The sequence below is a fragment of the Girardinichthys multiradiatus genome, chromosome 10 (assembly GCF_021462225.1).
Source record: "Girardinichthys multiradiatus isolate DD_20200921_A chromosome 10, DD_fGirMul_XY1, whole genome shotgun sequence".
Classification (NCBI taxonomy): Eukaryota; Metazoa; Chordata; class Actinopteri; order Cyprinodontiformes; family Goodeidae; genus Girardinichthys; species Girardinichthys multiradiatus.
This window is the reverse complement of record NC_061803.1, coordinates 10,975,436-10,994,165: the sequence shown is the minus strand read 5'-3', so window position 1 is coordinate 10,994,165 and position 18,730 is coordinate 10,975,436. Positions and strand designations below refer to the sequence as shown.

Sequence of the window (18,730 nt, the reverse complement as noted above, 5' to 3'; positions counted from 1 at the left end):
ACAAATACAGGCAGTTTTTAGAGCTATATGATGATCAGGTAAAAAAGGGGGCTTCATGCAACATTTTGCTTCCTGCAAAATAAACCCATTCCACATCTGAAAGAGCTCTGGGTGATTTTCTTTTTTCCTCCACTTCCATCTTGTTTTTAAAACTTTCAGAATAAAAAGTTAGTTTTTAACTTTTAATTCAGAATTTACATTTTACTAAATGCAAACATCTCGTGTGTAAAATAAAGCACATTGAGGCTTATAAAATGTATATTATAATATTTTTTTTTATTTTAGTCACGCTTGAAGCTATCGCAAATAAATACACTGATCCCGACATGGATCCAGTCCAAATATAAAACTCATTGGGCCTAAATTATTCTGTTATAAATGTGTAATTATCCAGCTTTACTGGTATCCTAAGGCAGAGGCTGTTGTCAGTCTTTGTCCGTACAGGGCGTACGGGGAGTAATAAGGGCCTGTGGCCGCTGGCACCGGAATTGGAGCCCCGGGAGCGGGCAGGGGGCTCTTTGAGTACGGGTGATAGCGGCTGCTAAGTCCGAGCGGATGATGGGGCCCCCTGAGGGCCAGCGCGCTGGGGCTGCCCGGGCTGCCGTTTGAAGGGATGTGCATGTGACAGGCCATGGCAGCGGCTGCAGCCGCGTTCGCGAGCGTAGTGGAGCCCGGGTACCCGGATATCAACTTCTCTGTCCCGGCGAAGGAGGTGTGAGTCCGCAGGTGGCTGAGGAGCTCCTCTGAGGAGGAGAAGCGCTTGTCGCAGGGTCCGTTAGCAGATACCCAGTTGCACACATGGGGCAGCGGGTCGTTGGGCAACATAAAGCCGTAAGGGTACAGGGGGTGTCCGGTAAAGGACGGGGCCGAGGCATGCACACTGTGCAGTGGGTGCGTTGAGTACATGAGCGGGTATCCGGACTTTAGAGCGGAGTCGTGTGCGCAGTTGGCGCCTGACGCACCGGACAGATGGCTGGTACAGTGGTAGCTCAAGCAGTATGGGTCTCTGCACAGGCTGGCGGACATTAAAGACGGCGGGGAAGCTCCAGCCAGCGGGCTCGACCCGGCTTTACTACAGCCCAGCGAACCGGCGGCGGCGAACTGCGCACTCAGCAGCTGGCTACTGGGTTTGGTGGGGTCCAGGGTCATTCCGTGGGGGAGGAACGGTTGCGGGTAACCTGCATACGCTCCCGCTAAACTGCCAGGATAGGAAATACTCGCGGGCGGCAGAGGAAAAACTGTGTGTCCCGGCTTATAGGGGGAGACGGGGGCCACCAGTCCGGATCCGAGAACGGAGGAGGAGGAGGTTACAGATGTTGAGTCTGATGTAGCAGCCTTGGATCCAGATGTGCTGTCATCAGAGGTAATTCCATTTATTCTTTGGCTTCCGCTGCTCTCAGTCGTGCTGCCTTTATTGCAATCAGACTCCTTCTTCTCATCTTTGTCCCCGGTTTTCCCCTCCGACGGTAAAGGTGACACGGAGGTGCAGGAACTGGGGCTGCCTGTCCTGGGCGTAAACGGCTGGCAGGTGGCGCTAGGCACCCGGAAACCAGTTTTATCTCCACTCATGCTGCTGCTCGACGACTCCTTCTTTTCTGAAGATTTCGAGTAGGGCTTGAAGCTGGACTTGTCGTCGGCTCCGATGTCGCTAATTTTCAGTGGACCGGATTTGGCCTCCTTGTCGCTGGATCCGCTGGAAGCCACGGATGAAAGCTTGGAGGAGGACGGAGGGTCTGGCTTGCCGATTTGAGAACAAGTCTGGGCCAAAAGGGCCAGCGGACTCTTTTTTGCATCCAACTGCGAGAAATAATAAAAACAAGATGTAACTGATCAATGAAAACACGTTTACATGCAGTTTTTTTTGCAGGACAGCAAAGGTGATCTCTCTGCCTATTTTACGCACTGCGCATGAAGTTATCCAGGAGAAAAACTGAACAAACTCATCAGAATGTGCTCAGACAAGCAGGTTTGCACTCTGGTCATAATAAAGCACTTTATTATGACTCGGGCTCGCTTAATAGTTATTAATATGCGCGATTATTCCAAATTTAACAGCAGAGTTGAATATTTGAAGCGAATAAAACAAATCCAAACGTCTGAGGCAACATTTTTCTATCAAATCTGCAAAAGAACCTTTATTTTCTGCTCATTTAAATTCATTAGTGCGCAAAAACGTTTCCTAAATTTGCTTTAATGCTCACCTCGATGGGACTAATAGGAGTGGACGGCAGAGGCTGGAGATACTCCGGGTGCAAGATGTGTCCTGCCCGAGCGGTGAGCATTTTCAGCACCTTGATGGGAAGACGGCCGGTCTGGCGAGAGGGATCCGCGGGAGAGACGCAGTGGTGGACGGACAGTCGGCTGATCTTCGCTGCTCCCTCTTCCACCGAGAAGCCGCTCTCCCACGCTGAATTCGTGCTATTTCTCAGGATAGAGACCAAGGGCGAAGTGATCATGACCCGATTCTCGTACAAATGGTTGGAAAAGACATGTGGAGATCAGGGAAAGCCAACTGTCAGGGGATTTAAATGTTAAATAAAGCTTCTCCCAGGAAAAATACAAAAAAAAAAAAAATATATATATATATATATATATATATGGATATCCTTAAATCGGAGTCGGAATGAGCGAGCAGAATCCGTGCGTCCTCATACCCTGCGATGCTTCAGCAGTGTGGGTTCTAGGTCCCAGGGAGAACTTGGTTTAACTAGCAGGAGGGATCACTCCGCCTCCCCCTCCTCCTGAGCGGCGTTGAATCAGTCCGCAGCCTCCCAATCAAAAAAAGATCCAACCAAATGCTATGAAAGGTGGAAGTAATGTGACGTTTCTTAACTCACACTCACGTCTGGTTCAGTTTTCACCAGCATGCGCCCTTTTAAGTTGGAGATTTTTATCTGCGTATTTGCGTATATTTATGGGAGATTTGACGCATGCGCTGCGCCCCTGCTATTTGTGTGTGCATTTGTTTGCTGGAGCAGAATAATCGACGGATAAAGATGATCCACACACGAGTTTTATGACGTGTACACAAGGCTTGAGCGAAATATGTCCTACACAACTGTAGGCAAGACTACTGATTGCCCAGTTGTCAAGGAGACTGTCATTGACACCCTCAAAAAGGAGTGTATGCCACAAAATGTCATTGATAAAAAAGCTGACTCTACACAGAATTCTGTATGCATATTGCCAGCATATTAATAGAAAGTTGAGTGGAGGGAAGAAATATGTAGTGGAATGCAACAGAGATAACCACAGCATTGAGTGAATCAAAGCCTTTTCAAGAGTGTTTGGACACTGCTTGGACTGCTCAGTATATTTGAGCCCCTCACCGACATGTGAGCTACAACTGTCATATTCCTTGTGTTGCTACACTGTACATGGAAATACTTTTTAGTAGGCCAACTATGAAAATTAGAATATTTAACAACAACGATATAAAAAAATGATTTTAACACAGAAATAACAACTTACTCAAAATTGCCAATGCCAATCTCTGAGAAAATGTATGTACTAATTACTTAATTAGGGTCCTTTTGCATGAATTATTGCATCTTTGCCATTGCAGAGTGGTATAAAGGGGATGAGACTATGGCTGAGGTGTTAAGGAAGCCCAGGGTGGATGTATGCATTGTTAACTCTGGTACTTTTGCCAGTGTGAGCACGTCCTGCTGGGAAATGAAAGCATCCTTATAAAGCTTGTTAGCAGAGGAAATGATGAAGTGCTTTAAAATCTAAAATCCTGGTAGATGGCTGTGCTGACTTTGGACTTGATAAAACAAATGGACCCGCACCAGCAGATGAGATGGCAACCCAAATCATCACTAATTGTGGAAACTTCACACTTGACTTGATTCTGTGCCTCTTCAATCTTCCTCTTGGACCCTATAATATAATATTCTATAACTTTTGGAAACAGGTTCTATTTTAAAAGAATTATTTAACAAATGCATATAAAAGTGTCCTGCCAGGAAAGAAAAAGTTTAAAGGGGTGGCCATTGTTGTCCGTCCACTCCCCCCTTTAGTGGCACCTCTGCTTCACATTTTTTCACATTTGCGACACCTTTGCCCTAAATCACTCCTGCCGTGCAGGACAGCTCACTGACAGTCTATCTGTCAGCTGTCTGCTATTTTCTCTTTTTTTTGTCACTTCTCTGTTGGATTCAAAGTTGAGTTTAAAAGTGAGATGTCCTTTAACATCTTCTCATAATTTCATTTCTGCTTTTTAAGCTTATTACTGAAAAAATACAGGATTTATTTAGAAATTTACCCAAATTCCTCCACATTCTTACCCAAAAATTTGTTTTTCCTTTTTATGATCCCGTTCAAGAAAAAAGTTTCTCCTGTGGTCACCGTTAATCAGTAGAGCTTCCACATTCCTCCCCATCGAACTCATCTTATTACTCAATAGCCTATAAATGTCTTGCTGATCAGGCAAAAGTTTAAACATATGCAAGTGTTTTTTGATTGATAACAGGGCTGCTGTTTTCGGCAAGGGCTGTCAGGCTCTGACACAGCACTTTGAGTTATTAGGGCAGAGAAGGGCGACCATAAATTTCAACCGCCAGGCAAAAAAACTCCTTTTATTGTGGACGTGATGGATGGCTCACAGCAGCAGATACCAAGTTCTCAGCTTTATCCTTAAATGTCTTCCACAGTAAGTCATTAGTTCAAAGCAGAATATTTTACCACAAAGTGTTGGTTATGAATCCTGATGAAAATACAAGTTTGGGTGCCATCATTCGTGATATTTAAACATTTTTGTCATAGATAATGGTTAATTATTATACAGGAAATAAAATTTTCAAGACACTCTGAGCAGGGGTGCCTCAAAAGGGTGGCCTGATAGGGGCCACTGATGCCACCAAAACTAATAGCCACAGAAAAATAATGATTTTTATTACTTTGTTTAAAGTTAGAAGTTGACAGGCATTTGCATAATATTTGGTATAATTTCCTTTTGAACAGTATGATTTGGATAAAATAATAAAGGGCAGAACATAGTTGGGTGTTCTTGACTCCCCAAATGTATGCGCGTAGTTTGCGTAGACTCAACGCAGGCGTCCGCTAGACATATCCATCCAATTTCTTTAAATTAATGGGAACACGATGTCACACGATAAACTGCTCGGCTGAAAAAAGTCTCCATATCGTCACTGCCACTTTCTGCAACGCAAAAACAAGTGTATTCACCTTCTTCGTCCCTAGTCTGGTTTAATGGCCTTACATTCCACCTTCTTTTCTTTTTGTTTTTTAAAAGCTACAAGACAAATTAGCTCTTCCTTCTCATCTGATGACACCATGGCAAAAAGTGTGGGATATGTAGAAATTTGTCACCAGAAATGTAGAAAATTGGTACACCTGACTATAGAACCTTAGACGTCCGTGGACAGTGCGCATGTAGTCCACATGAAGTCCGCTCTGCTCAAAACAGGCCCACCTATGTTCTGCCATTTAGACTTCTCTTCTACAAGCTTCTCATAGTAGTATGTTGGAATTTCGGCCCATTCTTTCTGACAAAGCTGATGTGACTGGGTTAGGTTTGAGAGTCCCTTTTTTCTCGCACACGTTTTACCTGACAGCCACTTCAGAACATTCACTTCATTGTCTTTCATTAAGTTAGCTGGCGTGCATCATGTAACCTGGTGTTGAAGGTTGATGGTTGCTGCTGGGCTGATTAGAAAAATGCATGCATGTAATATATCAGTCTGGTTTAAATTAGATTGTGACGGCGCTTGTTTAAACATGTGATGAAGCGTAAAAGTAATGTAATTGTGGACACTTTAAAGGTTGCAAGCAGCAGAAGAAGATTAAGATTAAAGTGAGTCCCTGCAACAGTTTTAATAATCTGCTCTGCCTTCGAAATCTATAACAACCTAAATCTTTAGAAATATGTCAAAAACGTATTGCAGTTTGCAAAGGTATTAATGTTCCTTTTAACTTTTTCACATTTTGTCACATTAATGACTAATTTCAATGTGTTTTATTTGGATTTTTATGATAAACACAAACAGTGCAAAATTGTCAATACATGTTTTTTTCGAATTTTGAAAAAATAAGAGTTACCTTCAGAAGTCAACTAATTAATTCACGAAAACAGAAACAGTTGGACACAGCTACAAACCTACCAAGGACCTCCACCTGAACTGACAGAAAAGCTGCTCTGGTCAGATGACCCAAACATTTAATATTTTGGCCTACATGCAAAATACTAGATGTGATTGAAATCTAATACTCTAAACACGCCATCCTCACCATCAAACATGGCAGTGGCAGCATCATACTATGGGGATGCCTGTCTTCATCATGAACAGGAAGGCTGGTCCACGTTGATGGGAAGATGGATGGAGATTATACAAACAATTCCTGAAAGAAAACCTGTTAGAGGCAGCAAAATGTTGAGACAGGGGGGAGATTCACCTTCTCTAACCATACATCTCTGGGTGAATATTAAGATTTTGGTTTATTAAAACTTTTTAAAACTAAGTATCATTTTTCTTTTCATGCACAATTTTTCATGCACAACTGTTGGTCTACCACATAAAGTCCAGATCAAATTAGTTGTAATTTGTGGTTTTATCTTGATAAAATGTGAAAAATGTTATGTACTATAATTATTTTCCCAAGGTACTGTAGGTGCAAAAGCTGCTAACATATAGGTTTGAAAATAAAAAATAGGGGAGGTACAGATGATAAATGCAGCATTATAATGTCAAGCAAATAGAATAAGATATTCTCTCTTGGTGACATGAAAATTCACCACTGTGGCAGCCGGCACAGGGTGCGCTACGCCAGCAGCCAGACAGGCAGACTGGATGTGACAGGTAAAAAGGCGAGATGATGGTTGGAAGGTGCTATTGTTTCGCAGCGCTTTCTTGACCTGTCAGGCCCTGGCGCTGGAGGGCCTGGATCGAGGACCTCCTTGTCAAGGGAAAAACAGCCTTAAAAGGCTGCTTATCCAGGCTGCGGTGATTGCTTCTGTTTAATTGATTTGCTTTGCACTGAGGCCTGTCACATTAATAATGGTTAAGTACAGCCCATGTGTGTCACCCACAGTGGTACGTCTATCAGGAAATTAACAGCCTTAACTAACTGCCGTCTGCGAAGCAGGGTACGGTGGGATCATATGAAGCTCAGCACTTTTGTGCAAAGGCTGATAGCTTTAGTATAACATTATCTTCCCTGCCTTTTCAAAATTACACAAATGTGCACCTTGATTCACCTATTAATACCTCCACATGCACACATACAGGATGACTACTTTTTAGAGTGCAGCACAGAGCTACAGTAAGGGGTGCAGACCGAATAAAACTCGTACTCTGCACCACTTCTCTATAGCCTTTGACAGTTTGCTCTAGACATTAAGTCATTGTGATATTTCCATGACTGACTGACACTTTGAAATTGTTCCCATCACCTTGATAGCATGGTAATGCACCTCGCATCCAGACTGTCTTTAAAGTGCATTAAATTAGACTCCAAGTTGAAAGTCTCCCTCCCCCATTGCCTATCAGCCAAATATGACAAGAAAATAGACTGCTTTTCTTCCATGCCCAGAGAGGGGGAAGAAAGGGCCCCACAGAAGCTGGCAAAGAATAAGCGGTTAAAGGCGAACGTGTCAAGAAGTATTACAGATATTATGTTTTCAAGACAGGACATTTAAGATACTTAGAAGTCATACCCATTCTCTTTGACTTCGCAGAGGATATTTTTCTCTCTCCCCCTACCTTCTCGTGTCAAAGACTGTAGTACTGACTTCATTTTGCAAAAGCTCAACTCCGAGGTGACATGCAGAACTTACAGTATCTAGCCGGAAGTCAATGTGCTGGCACTCAGCTCTGACAGTGAGAGTCAGAAAAGTTGAGGTGTAGCCAAGATCGTGCTGGCTGAAGGGTCTTATTCACTTTGTCTCCTCAATTACTCAAAGCTAGCCAGGAGTTGAAAGTAAAGCCTTCTTAGATGATGTGCTGTCGTCCACTCGCTGTCAGGTGGGTGAGGATCCTCCCCGTGGGTTGTAGTCATGCTGTAGAAAAGAGTTAACTTCACCTTACCTCCCTGTTAGCACTAGAACCAGCCACTGGATTTGAGGTGACAGCTGCCGCATTACTGGTTTAGAACTTTGTGGAAACTCCAAGAGGCTCAAGTCAGACTCAAAACATGGCAGTTTTCTTTTAGCTTCACTGGAACAAATGTTTCCATGTTGGCTGACATTGAGGTTTGGCATAGAACTTCATTTTGCTCATTAAGGTTGCAACTGAAAGTTCAGTGGATTAGCCTAATCTGTCCTGAAAACAAACAAATCCAACAAAGCCAGAATCAAAGCAGTTTTTAACTTATACAATTCAGATTTTCATCTAATTAACATATTAAACACAATTTGGTTCATGTTATGCCTTTTAAAAAGCACATTGTGCTGTGAGATTTTACATGAGAAGCAATAACTGTAAAATCAACACACATTGAGCACTAGATGCTGATCCTTCACATTTGTTTGTCTAGATTTAATTTCTGGAGCCTAAGTCGGGGGGTGAAAATGTTCAGGTATCACGTTATGATGCTGGAAGCGCTGTGCAGGTCAGGATGAACGTCTGTGACGGGCAGATTATTCAGTCTAAATCGGCCTAAAGAATGATCTTGTCACATTTCAGAGTCAGGATTATAGAGATACACAGGAGGAGCGCTTCAGTCAGGAATTAGCGTCATGTGGTTGGCTGGAGACAAGCATGCGAGGTATTTGTCAAAACAGGCTTGGACACTTACCGTTCCATTTGCCTTCCCAGTGATCAAATACAGGGGTAAAGGGTTGTTTCTCTGTGATTTGTTTTTTTCTTGTGATCTTTCTGCTTTAGTTGTATGCATTTTAAATAAAAAAGCCGACTGACTCTTTGTGAGTCTTTGTAGACTTTATAGGTCTCTCACATTGTTTGGGAGGATTTTCAACAAACTCCTCTTTAAAGTCTAGCAATTTAATTTAGGTTGAGGCCTGAACATTGACTAGGCCCTTGCTATTTTGTTGTAGATCTGCTGAGTTTGGAATCATTGTCCTGTTAAGAAGGCAGTTTAAAATGAGTTCAATTAGTCAGACAAATGGCCTCAAATTTGACTCTATAATACTTTGGTATACAGAAAACTTCATTGACAACTAAATGAGTGCAAGGTACTCAGGTCCTGTAGAAACAAAATAAGACCAAATCATGAACCCTCCACCACCTTGACAGTTGGTATTAGGTGTTTGTGCTGATATGATGGGTTTTGCTAGCTTTGCATCTAACTGAAGTCCTGCATCTAAATTCCTTTACAGAGAAGAGGCATTTTCCTGGCAACCCTTCAAAACAAGCTACGTGTTCAGTTTTTCTCTAATTGTCCACTCATTAGCTCTTTGAAATACCACATGCTATCTGAGCCCTGTAAAAAGTTGTAGCTGTTGGGTTTTTGGAGTTTCTCCAAGCTGTTTCCAAGTCTTAAATAGGGCGCAGATCTTATGGCATGCGATCTGATGATATTAAAATACCTCACAATACTTCTCATTGAATGAAGAGCTGGCTAAGGCTGGCTAAGAACTGGGTACAGTTGAAGTGACAAAACATGTTTTGCCAAATATGATCAATTCATGCTAGTTTGAAGATAGTTTCTCATAGTTTTTACACCTTTTCCATTTAAACAAAATGCTGAAGTGTATACATGTTCAAGCTAGTCAGAAATGAATAGAAATTGGGGTTTTGATGCATACATTTTGAAATAGGGATATATTTGCAATTTATTATAAGCAATTTGATGATGTGCAGCAGTTCCTTATTTTCAAGGTCATTGTTCTTAATACCCAATCATAAGTTTGGCGTTTAGGCAAATTTCCAGACTTTTCTATGGAAAATTGAAATCAATCCAGTACATTTTAATCTTGGAGAAATTACAAAAGAAGTGTTATAATTTCTCATCAATTATTTTAACACAGTGTACAACAATGGTTTAGTGATGAGCGGTTTTTAAAAATACCATGACTGGCTAGCTGTTATCCTTCAGCAATTATCATGCTAGCATCTGCTTTGAAGCTTGAGAAGACAAGATACCAGGTACTTGTATGCACCCTGACAATATAACAAGAAGCTAACTGTTAGCAATGAAGGCTAGCGTGATCTGCTTAAGAACTCCCTGTCAGTGTTAAGCTAAAGGGCTATGCTTACGTTTTTTTGATGAGGCTGAAATACATTTCATCATGTCTAGTTCAGAATCTGTAGGACTTGTATTGATCAAATAAGAACTGGATAATTGTAGAATGAACAGAGATTATTTTAAACTGTTCCTGAGATTAATAAAACCTTTAGTCTCTTTTTTATGAAAACACTTTCAATGATGTTTTTGGCACTAAGACCACCTTTGGTTTGTTAAAGATTTAAAGTAATGGTAAAGATAATAAACAGGCCATTCTCAGTGTTGCCAAAAATCTAGCTAAAATCCTGTCTTGTTCTCGCCAACGCAATGTCACGTTTTCTCTCATGTCAGTTTTGCATCTAGTGTCAAATGTTTTACATATGTAAGTAATCTTTCTCAGTATAGAATAATGGACTTGGGAATATTTGAAGTGGCCTCACTTTTCAAAGATTGATGGGCAGCAGCATTTGGTTCTCTAAGGTCATTGCTGATGTCTTTTCTCTGACATTTTTTAACAGGGGCTTGTATGCTCAATATCAACAAACTGCCCAAAACCCATGGAGGCAGCTGATTTTTCCTCTTTAATCCTATAGAAGCAGCAAGGGTGTACTTAGTTTCCACACTTTTTCCTGATGACTATGTATGTTGCTCATAGCAGTGCCTGCTATATTTATGTCTCTGCATTTTAAATGAAAACGAGGTTGAGTGTCTTCAGGCGATCAGAATGAGCTATTACCAAGATGATTGAAAAGCGAAGGAGCGAGTGAGCTGAAAAGACAAAGTAGAAGAGGGCTGACAAATGAAATCAAACTTCATAAGACCTGCCAGTGGTGTCAGTTGTTATCCATATCTCAAGTGCATTATGGTACTGCAACGCAGCGCACTGCCTTCTCATCTGTCGACTCGGATTCATCACACTCTTGACTGTTTCTTTTAAGTCACAAGTGTCAGTGTGAAGAGGAGTCTTAATTGACAACTGAGTGGCATGGACGTGGAGTGCAGCCTTTATTTTTGTGCCAAAAAGGGTTGTGTTGTTTTGATGAGCTATTATTGGCAGAAGCCAGCAGCAGATAGCGGTCGGCCTAGAAATGGGAAGTGACATCAGACAGAGAGAAGGTTGTCATTGTTTTCGGGCGAGTTCAGCCTCGCTGTAAGTTAGGAACAGCCTGTTGAAATGTCACTCGGAGGAATTTCTTATCTCTCTGGAGGAGAAATTTGGGCGGAATTTTGTGAAATTATTTAGACATCTGGCAACTGGTTGTATTGCTGGCACAGTTTAAGGAAAGGTTTTGTTTTTTAGTGAATTATATTCCTGTTGAATACAGATGAGCCTCTGGTTTTCATATAGAACTCTCAAAAATATGTTGCCAGATTTTGTTTTTCCTGAGCATTGGATCAAAAGTAAATTTCTTATCAAAAACTGATTTGTTATGATTTAATTTCTGCCCTTCCTTTGGATTTGGAATGAAATCGTCAAAATATATTTTGATGCCAGGTCTTGCACTGTAAAATTATATTCTTGTTTCTGTTGTTTTGTGAGGTAGGCTGAAATGTTCAATGATCTGAAACAAGGTTCCGTATCTGGATCTAACTGCTTATATACTGTTGGAGATAAGAAATTAAATATATTAATTTGTAACATGAAGACACCTTTGGCAAGCTGAAATATCCCCTGTATTAGCAATATCACTATTATAGAGTCATATTGAATACATTATAATATGTGTTCTGATGAGGCTCATTTGTCAATTTAAAAGTACCATTTGAAAATAACAACCCTTAAGCAGATGTTAGGTATACCTTTTAATTATTATTTTTATAGTATTTTGTTTTATTACTGATGTAATATTCTAATCTTAAATATGTTATCATTAGATGTAAGTAGAAAATCATCATAATTAAATGAAATTAAGGCTTGAACACCTCAGTCTGTGTAATTAATCTATATAGTGTGTTTCAGGTAGGGAATTAACTTAATGAAACAAATTAATATTTCAATAATACTCTAATTTATTGAATATGACTAGTACTTGAAGGATTATGTTGAAGATCTTTCAAAGCAGCTCAGGCTGGACCCCAATTGTAAGAAGTAAACAGTTGGGGTCCAGTTTCATGCATGTTTTTAAATGTTTTCTCCTTGTCTAAAGAATTTAATAACATTAACCATCATATTTTATAGGAATTCATAAAATGCCCCTAAACTGGTTAAAAATGATTAATTCAAAAGAAGTTAATGTGTCACCCTAGAAAACTATACATTATTTAAAATAGAAGCTTACAATGTCTACAGGTGTTCCCCAAGGATAAGTTTTAGCCCCCATTTTATTTTCTATTTTAATAGATGAGTTGGGACAGGGACTGAATTCAGCCAAAACACATTTATATTTGTATGATATTGTCATTTCTACTGCAGCATTTATAGAAAATTATTCATTATCATATAAAACCAGTTTACAGTTTCTACAAATTTCCTCAGGGATCGATTTCAGCCCGCATTTTATTCTCTACTTTAATGAATTAGCTGTGACAGGGACTATGCTCAGCCAAAACACAATAAAATTCCTGATTGCTTTTACTGTTGCCCACCCCTAGATTTGATACTAAAACAAACACCTGCACAGCAGTTATTTAAAGTATTTAATACTGTTGATCATAACAATTCTATAAGACTTGATAAAATGTCCCCAAATGTAGAAATTATTTATCTAATAGAAGTTAGTCTCGCCCATAGACTGCTGGAGATAGGCACCAGCTCCCCCGTGACCCACTATGGAATAAGCGGTAGAAAATAACTGACTGACTGACTGACTGAAGTTAGTGTCTCGCCATTGAAATAATCTTACAATACAAGCGTACAATGCCTACAGGTGTTTCCCAAGGATTATTTTGACCTACATTTCTTCTCAATTGGAATACATGAGCTGGGATAGGGACTAAACCAAGCCGGAATAAATGTATATGTTGTTGACATTATTATTTATTCAGTAGCACCAATTCTAAATAAGATTTTTGTAGAAAGATCAGTCACTATACCAGTGTAAATTACTGCAGTAAGATATTGTATAAAAAGATGGTATATGTATATATCTAAAGACTTGGTTTAGGGAAAACATAGCGTTTGGTGTTTATATTGACAATTTGTTTAAAAAGCTTAGACATACGTACTTGTTTTAAAATTTTGATTAAACAAATGTTTTTCCTTTTCTATCCAGAAAACAATTTTAACCAGCTTTCAATAAATCAGTAAAGTGTCTATAACATGGAGCTCATTACAAGCACTTCATAACCACAATGCGCTCCTCTAATATTCACTCACCCATGGTACAATCTAAACAAATAGTTCTCAGGGCACTGCGTTTCACTGTACATTGATCACGATCACAGGACCCCAGGCAACAATGCACAGAAGAAAAATGCCTCCCCTATTTTCTCTCATCTGAGACACTGCTTACGCCTTAATAGACAGAATCAGGATGTCTGCTGTGGTGTTGCAGGCTTTATGAGACCATTACCGCTTTTTACTGTGTATTCCTGGACTAATGGCTTTCCATACTTCCTCTGATTTACGGCCTGTCAGCTTTGTGGCTGTCCATTAGAAAGGGAGGTTGACACTGAGCCAGCGCTTGAAGTGCCCACTGTTAAAAAGAAGGAAGCCATATCTTACACATAGACGCCAGGATCTCTTTAAAACACTGTTCCAAAACATACTCCTGGCAGCTCATTTACCAGCCTGTCTTCTGCTTCAGTGGTGCTTTTATTAGGTCATTATGTGACATAAATGACACATGTCAGCAGTAGGTAGTATGAAAGTAAAAATCTGTCAAATCTGTTGACATTACATTTATTAAAGGGAAATTGGCTCCATTAAACTTTTACTTTCTGGATGTGAAATTATACTGGGCAAACATGTGTTATTGGTCTTAAACTCACCATTAAATATTAGTTTTCCTAAATGGTTTTATTTCAGCTTTGATTTTGTAATGCATTGATGGATGGTATCCTCTTACCATGGAGCTGTATGACTCATAAAGTTGATGGTTACTGGTGATGAGATTATTTATTTATTTTTGAAAGAGTCCTTTACTTCTTTTAATGTTAACGTTATTTTAATAGTCTTTAGTGGAGCCTTTAAGCCCCACACCGCCAAAGACCCCTTGACTTAGCTCTGTTTGGTCATGTTGCTTTAGCATTTGAGGCTGTGAGAGTCGGTCTTTATTTAAAGTGCCCCAAAATAAGAAACTACACAGGCATGTTTTTTAATGCTAAATGAAAAAAGTCATTTAAAATTCTGGACTACTTGTGAGACTGCGTGAGGTAGTTCACAAACAATGTTTTATGTAGGAACATATGGATATGCATTAATGTTTGTAAGGATTGCAAACCTGGATTGCACAATATTCATCTGGACAGTCCCTGAAATCCACCTTTGAGGAAAAAACACAGATTTTTGAGGTTTGGAAACTCAAAAATTTATATTTAAAAAATGTTTTCATCAGTAATTGCACCACACCTAGGCGCTTATAGATTGATCTAACAAAAGTCCTTTGCAAGTGGAAGTTGTTTCTGAAGGAAGAACATGTTTAAATCTGGCCATTTTCAGTATCACTAAAGGATTTAAAACTGGAGGAGGAACAAAAGGCCTTGGAACTTTTTAAAAGGAAATTATATTCTATGGGGTTATGTCCGTTGTTCATTTAGGCTGCTACAACAGCGAGCTAGACTGCTAAGGGTATTGGTCATTTCACTCCTTTGTAATTTTGTAATTTTGCAGTTTTTGTCATTTAATATCTGAATTTTTAGGGGTATCAAAAGGAGCAGTCTGCCACAGGATCAGTTTGTTCAAAACTTGAACATATTTGTCAAATTGGTGAAATTGCAAATTGACCCAACCTCAGCTTTAGTAGATAACAAAAAGACTGAACGTACTCGTACTCGTCGTCTTCCGCTTTATCCGGGACCGGGTCGCGGGGGCAGCACACTCAGCAGAGACGCCCAGACGTCCCTTTCCCCAGACACCTCCTCCAGCTCCTCCGGGGGGAGCCCAAGGCGTTCCCAGGCCAGCCGAGAGACATAGTCCCTCCAGCGTGTCCTGGGCGGTCCCCTGGGCCTCCTTCCGGTGGGACGTGCCTGGAACACATCCCGAGGAAGGGGTCCAGGAGGCATCCGGTATAGATGCCCGAGCCACCTCAACTGGCTCCTATCGATGTGGAGGAGTAGCGGCTCTACTCCGAGCCCCTTCCGGATGGCCGAGCTCCTCACCCTATCTCTAAGGGAGAGCCCGGCCACCCTACGGAGGAAGCTAATTTCAGCTGCTTGTATCCGGGATCTCATTCTTTCGGTCATGACCCAAAGTTCATGGCCATAGGTGAGGGTAGGAACGTAGACCGACCAGTAAATCGAGAGTTTTGCTTTTCGGCTCAGCTCTCTCTTCACCACAACAGACCGGCACAGCGCCCTCATTACTGTGGCATCCGCACCGATCCTTCTGTCGATCTCCCGCTCCATTCTTCCCTCAATCGTGAACAAGACTCCGAGATACTTAAACTCCTCCACTTGAGGCAGGAACTCCCCTCCAACCTGTAGAAGACAAGCCACCCTTTTCCGGTCGAGAACCATGGCCTCGGACTTGGAGGAGCTGATCTTCATCCCAGCCGCTTCACACTCGGCTGCGAACCGCCCCGGTGCATGCTGTAGGTCTTGGCTAGAGGGGGCCAGCAGGACCACATCATCTGCAAAAAGAAGAGACAAAATCCTCTGGTCCCCAAACCAGACCCCCTCCGGCCCTTGGCTGCACCTAGAAATCATGTCCATAAAAGTTATGAACAGGACCGGTGACAGAGGGCAGCCCTGCCGGAGTCCAACATGCACCGGGAACAGGTAAGACTTAGTGCCAGCAATGCGAACCAAACTCCTGCTCCGCTTGTACAGAGATCGGATGGCCCCTAGTAAAGGGCCCCTGATTCCATACTCCTGGAGCAACCCCCACAGGGCATCACGAGGGACACAGTCGAATGCTTTCTCCAGGTCCACAAAACACATGTGGACCGGTTGGGCAAACTCCCATGAACCCTTGAGTACCCTGTAGAGGGTATAGAGCTGGTCCAGTGTTCCACGGCCGGGATGAAAACCACATTGCTCCTCCTGAAGCCGGGGTTCGACTATCGGCCGGACTCTCCTCTCCAATACCCTGGCGTAGGCCTTACCAGGGAGGCTGAGGAGTGTGATCCCCCTGTAGTTGGAACACATCCTCCGGTCACCCTTCTTATGTAGGGGGACCACCACCCCAGTCTGCCAATCCAAAAGCACTGTCCTCGTCCGCCACGCAATGTTGAAGAGGCGTGTCAACCATGACAGCCCCACAACATCCAAAGACTTGAGGTACTCAGGGCGGATCTCATCTAACCCCGAAGCCCTGTCACTGTGGAGCTTTTTAACCACCTCGGTGACTTCAGCCTGGGTGATGAAAGAGTCCAACCCCGAGTCCCCAGCCTCTGTTTCCACCAGGGAATGCGTGATGGCAGGATTGAGGAGATCCTCGAAGTATTCCTTCCACCGGCCGATAATGTCCCCAGTCGAGGTAAGCAGCTCCCCACCCCCACTGTAAACAGTGTTGACGAAGAACTGCTTCCCCCTCCTGAGGCGCCGGACGGTTTGCCAGAATCGCTTCGGGGCCAACCGGTAGTCCTTCTCCATGGCCTCACCGAACTCCTCCCAGGTCCGAGTTTTTGCCTCTGCCACCGCCCGGGCCACGACACGTTTGGCCCCACGGTACCCGTCAGCTGCCTCAGGAGTCCCACAAGCCAACCACAGCCGATAGGACTCCTTCTTCAGCTTGACAGCGTCCCTTACTGCCAGTATCCACCACCGGGTTCGGGGATTGCCGCCGTGACAGGCACCGCAGACCTTATGGCCGCAGCTACGGGCAGCAGGATCGACAATAGATGCGGAGAACATGGTCCACTCGGACTCTATGTCTCCAACATCCCTCGGAATCTGGTCAAAGCTCTCCCGGAGGTGAGAGTTGAATACATCCCTGGCCAAGGGTTCCGCCAGACGTTCCCAGCAGACCCTCACTATGCGCTTGGGCCTGCTAAGTCTGTCCGGCTTTCTCCTCCCCCAGCGGATCCAACTCACCACCAGGTGGTGATCAGTGGACAGCTCAGCCCCTCTCTTCACCCGAGTGTCCAAAACATGCGGCCGAAGGTCTGAGGATATGACAACAAAGTCGATCATTGACCTCCTGCCTAGGGTATCCTGTTGCCAAGTGCACTGATCCGTGACCAGCACAGAAGTCCAATAACAAAACACCGCTTGGATTCAGATCGGGGAGGCCATTCCTCCCGATCATGCCTCTCCAGGTGTCACTGTCATTTCCCACGTGGGCGTTGAAGTCCCCCAGCAGAATAATAGAGTCCCCAGGAGGGCACTATCCAGCACCCCCGACAGGGACGCCAAGAAGATCGGGTACTCCGCACTACCACTCGGCCCGTAGGCTGAAATGATAGTCAGAGACCTCTCCCCAACCCGAAGGCACAGGGATGCGACCCTCTCATCCACTGGGGTAAACGCCAACACGAGACGGCTGAGCTGGGGGGTGACAAGCAAACCCACCCCAGCCCGCCGCCTCTCCCCGCGGGCCACTCCAGAGTAGAAGAGAGTCCAGCCCCTCTCGAGGAGATGGGTTCCAGAGCTCACGCTGTGCGTGGAGGCGAGCCCGACTATTTCTAGTTGATATCTCTCGACCTCCCGCACAAGCTCAGGCTCCTTCCCCCCCAGCGAGTTGACATTCCACGTCCCTAGAGCCAGCCTAAGCATCCGGGGATCGGGCCGCCGAGGTCTCCACCTTCGTCCGCCGCCCAATCCTCTTTGCACCGGTCCCTCACGGTTCCCCCTGCAAGTGGTGGGCTCACTGGGGGAGGGTCTCACGTCTCTCATTCGGGCTTGGCCCGGCCAGGTCCTGCGAGGAGCAACCCAGCCACCAGACACTCTCCGACGAGTCCCGACCCCAGGCCTGGCTCCAGGGTGGGACCCCGGCTCCGCCGTACCGGGCGACGTCACGTGCCTCGATTTTGTAGTCGTCATGAGGGGTTCTTGAACCGCTCTTTGTCTGACCGGTCACCTAGAGCCTGTTTGCCATGGGAGACCCTACCAGGGGCATTTAAGCCCCAGACAACATAGCTTCTAGGATCATTCGAGCACTCAAACCCCTCCACCACGTTAAGGTGGTGGTTCAAGGAGGGGTAGAAAAGAAAAGATATAATTATGTAATTTCACATTATTAAAACTAGATAAGTCTTAATAATGTGAAATTACATAATTATATCTTTGGCGCTCGGACCTGGGAGGAAGACATGAATGTTGAGAATGATATGAGCTAGGATGAACATTTTAAAGTTTATATTTAGAGATGTCTTCCTCCTAATCCGACACTGGCGGTGGATTGGCGACCAGGGAGCGAGGAAGCCAGGAGTAGATGGGAAGGAAGATGGTGGAGGAGGGGTGGAGGAGGGATGAGCTCAGCTGACAAGCGAGGAGGAACACAGCCGAAGGTCCTTTAAAAACAAGGCGTCGGAAGGTGATTGGA

The 18,730-nt window shown here is 43.5% G+C and overlaps 1 protein-coding gene across 1 annotated transcript; it reads right to left on the bottom strand.

The window, feature by feature from the left end:
• Positions 1-257: 257 nt before the first annotated feature.
• Positions 258-2,818, bottom strand: LOC124874708 (zinc finger protein 503-like). The gene is made up of 2 exons (XM_047376184.1): positions 2,202-2,818; positions 258-1,797 (listed from the first exon to the last, which is right to left on the bottom strand). Exons 1-2 carry the CDS (start codon positions 2,454-2,456, stop codon positions 397-399), a joined length of 1,656 nt encoding a protein of 551 aa, XP_047232140.1. The 5' UTR covers positions 2,457-2,818; the 3' UTR covers positions 258-396.
• Between the last annotated feature and the right edge of the window lie 15,912 nt (positions 2,819-18,730).